Source organism: Limulus polyphemus, unplaced genomic scaffold (genome assembly GCF_000517525.1).
Source record: "Limulus polyphemus unplaced genomic scaffold, Limulus_polyphemus-2.1.2 Scaffold844, whole genome shotgun sequence".
Lineage (NCBI taxonomy): Eukaryota > Metazoa > Arthropoda > Merostomata > Xiphosura > Limulidae > Limulus > Limulus polyphemus.
This window is the reverse complement of record NW_013666454.1, coordinates 344,995-354,799: the sequence shown is the minus strand read 5'-3', so window position 1 is coordinate 354,799 and position 9,805 is coordinate 344,995. Positions and strand designations below refer to the sequence as shown.

Genomic DNA, 9,805 nt, shown 5'->3' with positions numbered 1-9,805 from the left:
GGTAGCAAAGCGTTATGGAGCTGTAGTTTTGGTAGCAAAGCGTTATGGTGCTGTAGTTCTGGTAGCAAAGCGTTATGGAGCTGTAGTTTTGGTAGCAAAGCGTTATGGTGCTGTAGTTCTGGTAGCAAAGCGTTATGGAGCTGTAGTTTTGGTAGCAAAGCGGTATGGTGCTGTAGTTCTGGTAGAAAAGCGTTATGGTGCTGTAGTTTTGGTAGCAAAGAGTTATGGTGCTGTAGTTCTGGTAGCAAAGCGTTATGGGCTGTAGTTTTGGTAGCAAAGCGTTATGGTGCTGTACGTTTGGTAGCAAACCGTTATGGTGCTGTACTTTTGGTAGCAAAGCGTTATGGAGCTGTAGTTTTGGTAACAAAGCGTTATGGTGCTGTAGTTTTGGTAGCAAAGCGTTATGGTGCTGTAGTTTTGGTAGCAAAGCGTTATGGTGCTTAAAGCTTCTTTTAAGTTAAAGCTGGAACATTTATGTTCATGCAGAGGAATTATTCAAAAACTTGAAAATTAGAATACATGTTTTTTAAGTACCTTTGCAACAATAGTCCTATGAGTTACAATGTATTAGGTCGTTAAGAAATTATTGTCACTTTTTGAGATGAAAAACCCGGACTACTTATTAAATGAAATAGTCTCCATTCTTATCGATGATGCTTTTCCATCTTACAATCATGTTGTTAATGCCATGATTAAAGAAATCTCTTGGCTTTGAAGCAAAAAACATGTCGATGTCCTCTTTAAAACGCTCCACATTTGCATACGTTTTCGCATTAAGATGGTGTAACAGCGAACGAAAAAGATAGTAATCTGATGGTGCCATATCTGAAGAATATGGTGGGTGGGGGAGAACTTTCCAACCCAACTCCATAATCTTGTGTTGCGTCAAACGTGCCACATGTGGGCGTGCATTGTCATAGAGAAGAAGAACACCTTTCCGATTGAAGAGCGTTTCTGATGAAGGGCTTGACTTAAACGTTCCAGTTGCTGACTATAGATCTCTGCATTGACAGTTCACTGTGAACTGAGGAGTTCGAAATGAATTACTCCTTTGATGTTCCACCAAATGCAAAGCATCACTTTCTGCGGATGGAGTCCAGGTTTTGGGGTCGGAAGTGGTTTTTGTCTAGAACTGAGCCATTGTTTTTAGCGTTTAATATTCGCATAGAGAATCCATTTTTGCCCACAGATGACAATTCTGTCCAAAAATGGTTCACGCGCATTACGTGCCAGAAGAGACGAAGCAATGTTCACGTTAGAAACGATGATATTATCGGAGAGTTCATGAGGCACCCAAACACCTTCTTTATGGAGTTTTCCCATATTCCTTAGATGTTTACGTACTGTTTCATGAAAGACATGCAATTTCTCAAGTGTGTTACCTTGGGTTAGACTTAATAAGCGTCTTCAGGGCATTAATATCAATTCCAACATGTCGATCTGTGACATTACAATTTTATAAGGCTAAAGTCATCTGAACGAAATTTGCTGAACCATCGTTGACACTTACGAACGTTCAAAACATTTCCATAAACTTCTTTGATATTCTTTGTGGCTACAGAAGCGTTTTTTCCCTTCTTGTATTCAAACAGCATTACATGCCGAATGTCTCTCGTCGTGTGCTATCAGTATAAGGGATTAGAATATACTAAACTTTACACATTATATAGGCGGTACTAATGTGACGTTTAGGCGGTTCGTTTAACTATTACACGTGATGTACGAAATGATACATCAGTTAATTTCGACCAGATATAAATAAATGCATTAAATTAAAGTTATCCGTTTTGTTTTTCAAAATTTGCAAAGTTACTTGTAAATAATAAAAATTCTTTACTTTACACGTAGATTTTCTCATACCACGCAAAAGTTGAATAACTCTGGAAAAAAAATGCTCTTCTGCTCTGATATTGTGTAAAGGCTTAACACAGCACAAGATATGTTATGTTCAACATTTCCTGCTTTTTCAACCACTTGAAATATTTAAAACTACTATTCTTCAGCCAAATCTCCAGAACTGAAAAAAGGTAAACTCTTACGAAAACCCTTTATACATTAACAGTGGCCTCCCGATGGCTCAGCTATAAGTTTAACAGCTTATAACGCTAAAAGCCGGGTTTCGATACCCGCGACAGGCACAGCACAGATAATCCATTGTATAACTCTGTATCCTAGTTGCACCTCACAGAATATTAAATCTCACAAATTGAAAGTGGTTAGGGTTAGATAGAGTCTGATAGAGAATCATGTGTAACAAAAAGATACCATGTTTAGGTTTGTTTTCCTCTGGAAAGTGGTTAGGGTTAGATAGAGTCTGATAGAGAATCATGTGTAACAAAAAGATACCATGTTTAGGTTTGTTTTCCTCTGGAAAGTGGTTAGGGTTAGATAGAGTCTGATAGAGAATCATGCGTAATATAAATATACCATGTTTAGGTTTGTTTTCCTCTAACGCTGGTAATCTCTCTACATCATCCGGCCAGTCGGATATTCATGTATTACATTAAGCTCATCGACGTCGTATTTCTAAAGAGACTCCCAGAGTTTTATATGACATTTAGACCATCACACATTGTTGTATAATTCATGAACTCTCAGATCACTTGTCCAAAGCTAGTCCTGGCAGTATATATCAGATACTAACCTGCGTCAAGAAATAATTCTGGTGTGAGTACACGGAAAATGTACATCTAACTACAACACTATGTCAATATAATTCCGAGCATTAAACACAAGTAGCGCATTAAGATCTATTCGCCTACTTATAATGATGCCTACCTACATTATAACTAACCACCACATAAACGGTCATATTTAACGACGTTTTACTGAATATCCCGTTTACCTCAAAGTCGCCAGACCAGAACCCGTCTATCATTTGTACTTACCGCAACACGAAACTTTCATTCGTTTCTGGAAATATTGGCGCCCAGTCGCTACGCTACCTAGCCTAGCGGTCTCGACCAACATGAAAACGAGCAGTACATTGCTGTATTGCCAACCGCGGGGCTGAAGAACAGTTCTTCGACCTTATGCCGGACTAGTGAAATCGGTTCCTTATTTACTGTTCGGTCACTGCTTATTGTTCCAGTTTCTGTTCAAAAGTCCACTTTGAATCCAAGGGTAGTATAGTGGACTCATAACGGCCATGTTGTGCAGACAGCGTTAAGTTTTCCCAATTTTCTAGTATACAATCCAATTGTTTTATGGTGTGTGCACAACATGACCACTTGGATTTGGACACATCAGAATAAGCTTTTATAGTCTATACTTCGGGCAACAGTCTATGAATGCCACCAGCAGGGATCATTGTCACATAGTTATACAGAAGCTATATACTGAAGAGGTGACTAAGAAATAAAATATGCAAGTAATCAAGCGCAAAGAAAAAAAACGAAGATATTGCCTTTCCATATGGGAGCACGTGTTAAATGCACTAAACCAACATGTGTTTTCACATCGTGTTAAATGCACTAAACCAACATGTGTTTTCACATCTTGGAATAGATTTTAGGTGTAATTTGCAAGAGCTTGTTAAATTTTTCCCCATTATTTTTTGTGGGAAGTGTGGAGATTAATTATAATTTTACATTCTATTAGTTTTAAAAGTAGTATATAAGTTTCTTTAAATAAAACTACCTTTCTTGAACACACAGTTTCCTATGTATATTTATAATATTGTACAAGTATTAAAACATTTATATAAATAGTAATTTTTGTATTCTTTTACCTGCTATTATGGAAACAGGCTTTAGGGATTATGTTGAGTTGGCTTTTATTTCAAACGGTTTATCTTACTTGTGTTGTAGTCAATAAATATGTGTATTTAAAATCAAATCATCATAAGAATATTACACTAAGTGGTGTTAGACCCTATACAACAATAACGAAATCTAACTGTTGTAAGCATTGACCTAATTAATCTGAATGTCCACATAGCTTATAAATAATTATACAGATAGCTTATAAATACTTATACAGATAGCTCATAGATAATTATACAGATAGCTCATAGATAATTATACAGATAGCTTATAAATAATTGTCCAGATAGCTTATAAATAATTATACAGATAGCTCATAAGTAATTACACTCACTGATAATTTCATGTCCCGTTTCAACTTTATATGAAAATTCTAAATGTAGTAAAACTTAAGGTCTCGTGGTATTGCACCATATTCAAAACGGCCAAAAACAGAGGAAAAGATTTCATTGTTGGTGTGTAGGCCTTGATATTTTAAAATACACAAATCTTGAAATTAATTATTTATAAGCTATCTGTATAATTATCTATGAGCTATCTGTATAATTATCTATGAGCTATCTGGACAATTATTTATAAGCTATCTGGACAATTATTTATAAGCTATCTGTATAATTATTTATAAGCTATCTGGACAATTATTTATAAGCTATCTGTATAATTATCTATGAGCTATCTGTATAAGTATTTATAAGCTAACTGTATAATTATTTATAAGCTATCTGTATAAGTATTTATAAGCTAACTGTATAATTATTTATAAGCTAACTACAATTATTTATAAGCTATCTGTATAATTATCTATGAGCTATCTGTATAATTATTTATAAGCTATCTGTATAATTATTTATAAGCTATCTGTATAATTATTTATAAGCTAACTGTATAATTATTTATAAGCTCTCTGTATAATCATTTATAAGCTATCTGTATAATTATTTATAAGCTATCTGTATAATTCTTTATAAGCTATCTGGACAATTATTTATAAGCTATCTGTATAATTATTTATAAGCTAACTGGACAATTATTTATAAGCTAACTGGACAATTATTTATAAGCTATCTGTATAATTATTTATAAGCTATCTGGACAATTATTTATAAGCTCTCTGTATAATTATTTATAAGCTATCTGGACAATTATTTATAAGCTATCTGTATAATTATTTATAAGCTATCTGTATAATTATTTATAAGCTAACTGTATAATTATTTATAAGCTATCTGTATAATTATTTATAAGCTAACTGTATAATTATCTATAGGTTATCTAGACAATTATTTATGAGCTATCTGTATAATTATTTATGAGCTGTCTGGACAATTATTTATAAGCTATCTGGACAGTTATTTATGAGCTATCTGAATAATTATTTATGATCTATCTGGATAAATAAAGCTATACTTTAAGTCCGGAGATGTGACCTTCAAGTGAAATAGTATCTGTTTTCGTTTATGAGAAATATTCAAAACGTCCACGAAAACTAAGCAGATATCGACGTTCTTAAATGAATTATGTAACACAACCTCAAATTTACGTAAACCAAATCCATTAATTCTAATATACGAAAAAATACTAGATAACATAGCATTGGCATATTCTTATCTGTACAAGAAGTTTTCTTTCCATAGCTGATACAACATTCCACTTATCTGAACAAAAAGTTGTACGTTACACTTATACAACATTATTCTATGTATTTGAACAAGAAGTTTTATTTCCATAGCTGATACAACATTCCACTTATCCGAACAAAAAGTTGTACGTTACACTTATACAACATTATTCTATGTATTTGAACAAGAAGTTTTATTTCCATAGCTGATACAACATTCCACTTATCTGAACAAAAAGCTGTACGTTATACTTATACAACATTATTCTATGTATTTGAACAAGAAGTTTTATTTGCATTGATGCAACATAACTGTTAATTTATTATTATTAAACTGATACATTTTCCTTCTTTAATGTATAATTATGTGACAATTTAATTTACCTAAACTAGCGGTAACACTTAACCGACAGGGTTCCGCTAATGTGCCAACAACACAAGTTGAATCGGAGCAATTTAAAAAAAGCGGATTGAACTGTCTAGCTACAGAGAAGTACTCAGCGTTACTCTCTGGTATTGGTATAAATATCTGAAACAGATTTGTTTATCTGACAAAGTGTCACCCTTCATTTAAAATCTGACTAAATAGAGCAAAATAATCTACTTATAACCGATACACCATTGTGTCAACTGAAGCTTAATAGTAGTTTAGTTTGGGTGTTGGAACTTAAAACTGTTACTACTAAAACAATAAAAAAGTATAAAAGAACCCGCGTTTTGACATTATCTGTTTATTTTGTTTGTTTTTGTAATTTCGCGCAAAGCTACACGAGGGCTATCTGCGCTAGCCGTTCCTAATTTAGCAGAATACGACTAGAGAGGAGGCAGCTAGTCATCACCACCCACCGCCAGCTCTTGGGCTACTCTTTTACCAACGAATAGTGCGACTGATCGTTACATTATAAGCCCCCCACGGCTGAAAGGGCAAGCATGTTTGGTGGGACGGAGATTCGAACCCGCGACCCTCAGATAGCGAGTCAAGGGCCCTAACTTCCTGGCCATGCCGACCCTTAACATTATCTAACCGAACTGATTGGTTCACTAACAGATTTTGACTCAAACAGAGATATCATATTGCAAAACTTGGATCGCCTCACTTTTTCGGAATTGTCACTGATATCGTTTATCAATTTACTAAAATGTCTTCATTATGAAATTATTTTATTGAAACTAGGCATCCGATAAGCAATATCGTCTGCGAATTGCAAGGCCCAGGATTCGAATTGACGATATGTCATTGATCAGCTCTTCTAAATTAGTGATGACTATGAACGATTTGTTTGTTTGTTTTTAATTTAGCACAAAGCTACACAATGGGCTATCTGTGCTCTGCCCAACACGGGTATCGAAACCCGGATTCTAGCGTTGTAAGTCCGCAGATATACCGTTGTGCCACTGGGGGGCGCTATGAACGAGCCTTCGGATTTCTGATCCAGCATTTAGCCAATGTGTTGCTTAGGGCGTCGTTCAGGCTGAAAATATCAAATATTATTTGTTAAGATACACACAAGTGATAAGTCTCTTAGTAACATTTTACACTGTTGGAAGTCGCATAAGGTGATTTAAATAGGTTTGAAAAATTCACACAGAACAATTTGTTTTTCTTCACTGCAGATTCTTATTACATTAAAGATACCAATAAGAAAATAATATATATATACAAATAATGAAAATAATCAATGATATGATATTCAATGTATATGATGACTTTAAAACAATGTTCGTGTTGTTTTCAACTATAAAATTTTCAAACTTGCACCACTGTAAAGTTAGAGAAACGAAGTGCTATCTGTAAGGCATCTTTATGTGTTGTGAGATATTAGGGTGAGAAAGGAAGTGCTACCTATAAGGCATCTTTATGTTGTGAGATATTAGGGTGAGAAAGGAAGTGCTACCTGTAAGGCATCTTTATGTGTTGTGAGATATTAAGGTGAGAAAGGAAGTGCTACCTGTAAGGCATCTTTATGTGTTGTGAGATATTAGGGTGAGAAAGAAAGTGCTACCTGTAAGACATTTTTATGTGTTGTAAGATATTATGGTGAGAAACGAAATGCTATCTGTAAGGCATCTTTACGTGTTGTAAGATATTAGGGTGCGATAAGAAGTGCTACCTGAAGGAATCTTTACGTATTGTAAATTTTACGAAATATTAGGATGATAAAAGAAGAGCTACCTGTAAGGCATCTTTACGTATTGTAAATTTTACAAGATATTAGGATGAGAAAGGAAGTGCTACTTGTAAACCATCTTTTCGTATTGTCAATTTTACAAGATATTAGAGTCTGGCGTGTTTGAATTTCCCTAAACAGATGCTGAAGTATTGTTGATCATGTTTTCTGAGCAGTTTCAAGGTATTATTAATCAGAACATTACGTTTTTCACGATTTCACATAATGAAATAAAACCCTTTAGAATTCTAGTACTACGGTTCCCCTTATTTTTGTCTCATTATTTTCTGTTTGCTTAGATAATTTCATAGTTTCATACAATCAGAATTCATAATATGATCTTATTTCAGAATTAAATTACATTAGCTCTGCATAGTGTTCAACGAAGAAATGTTGTTAGGCTTACAAAAATCTGTCACGTCTCTACATATTACGGTATTACAGGTAGAGGAGCTGTCACGTCTCTACATATTACGGTATTACAGGTAGAGGAGCTGTCACGTCTCTACAATATTACGGTATTACAGGTAGAGGAGCTGTCACGTCTCTAAATATTACGGTATTACTAGTAGAGGAGTCGTATATTTACATCGCTTTCCAAATAGTTAAACTTACAAAGTCACAGAAACATTTATAATCACATGCCGTTTGAACCAACTGTCCCAATTGGAACAAATAGCCGCTGGTAATCTTCACGCAGTACACTCGTCAGAGTGATTGGCTAGCAGGCGTGGCAATAAAGTGCGTGAATAGGCGGAGAAAACGTGATGCGTCACACAAGAGGAGGAGAAGGGAACAGTAGACTTTTAGAAGCGGATGTATTATCTATTGTGGATGTTAGAGGCAGAGACTAAACTTGAACAATTTCCGCATCAACTTCGCTGAAAAATAAGCTATACCGAGAAACTTAAAGGTGGAATCAATTTAAAGTTGTAGTTTTTGAAATATTTTTATTTAAAATCTATGTACTTTTTTTAATGACACCCAATTTTTCGTTACTTGATTTTTACGAGTAGGGCAAAAAAATTCTTATGTCCCTCGAAAACATGGAATCTGCCTGCCCTTCTACGACATTTCGACATATGATCACCTCGTCTGCTTTCTCCTACGGACTACCTTCTTCTGTTTTTCCACCTCCCCCTCCACCTTTAGTCTCGACAGCAGAGGCCTTCCGGACGGGATCACTGACCCAGCTCGCTTCTTCCGGCTCCTCTTCCTCGGACTTTCAAGCAATCAACGAGTACGCTACAAATCTAACGATACCACCATCGGCACCTGTCTCTGATTCGGAGTCACGACCCGTGGCCTCTCCTCTGTCCTCATCCAGCCTAAGAGGTTTTCGGAACGGTGGACCCCCATCCTCTCCGAGTGAAACCGGTAACACTGATGGTGATACTGCTGATGAAGGCCAGCAAGGCAGCACTGACGACGATAACTCGCGGGACAAGAGGCCATTCACAAGTAGGTAGAAATCTCTACCAAATCTTTTAACATCTGAATATCTTTGACATGTTTTTTCACAAAGTTTTAAAACAGTCAATTTTTCTATCCATTTCTATAGCATATTTATTCTTTATTGAAAGCTTTTCTGATTTTAATATAAATGTTGTTAGTTTATCTCTTCGCCAATATGTAAAGTCAAAGATTAATCACGAAACCCTTTATGTAAATATTTGACACTATTTTCAACTGCTCTATTTGTTTACACTGTTCTTTATCATCTTTTTAATGGGACTATACAACTGTACGTGCTTGGTTCTTTCTCTAAAACGTAAGCCTAAATTTACTATAAATTTATCACTTAGCTTTCTATTTCAATACTTATGAAGAACCATAAAATGATTTAGTTATAACATGTTACTTGTGCGTTGTTTAACGTAGCTTTCCTGTTGGGAGTTCTTCATACTGTTAGCTACTTAAGTGTTGCTTTCTTGTTGAGAATGCTTGATATTGTTAATTACTTGTTCGTTGATTAACGTATCTTTCTTGTCGAGAATCTTGGTGTTGTTAGTTACTTATGTGTTGATTAACATAGCTTTCTTGTCGAGAATCTTGGTATTGTTAGTTACTTATGCGTTGATTAACGTAGCTTTCTTGTCGAGAATATTGGTATTGTTAGTTACTTATGCGTTGATTAATATAGTTCTCTTGTTGAGAACGCACTTGTTTGTTGATTAATGTAACTTTCTTGTCGAGAAATCTTGGTATTGTTAGTTACTTATGCGTTGATTAACGTAGCTTTCTTGTCGAGAATA

General features: G+C 35.0%; 1 protein-coding gene across 1 annotated transcript in view; it reads left to right on the top strand.

Moving 5' to 3' along the window:
• LOC106460828 (class E basic helix-loop-helix protein 23-like) overlaps positions 1-9,805 on the top strand; it is a 61,829-nt gene that overhangs the window by 36,040 nt on the left and 15,984 nt on the right. Inside the window, exon 2 of the mRNA XM_013920572.2 lies at positions 8,567-9,011. Coding sequence (XP_013776026.2) covers positions 8,582-9,011 — 430 coding nt within the window. The 5' untranslated portion in view covers positions 8,567-8,581. The remainder of the gene's footprint in view (positions 1-8,566; positions 9,012-9,805) is intronic.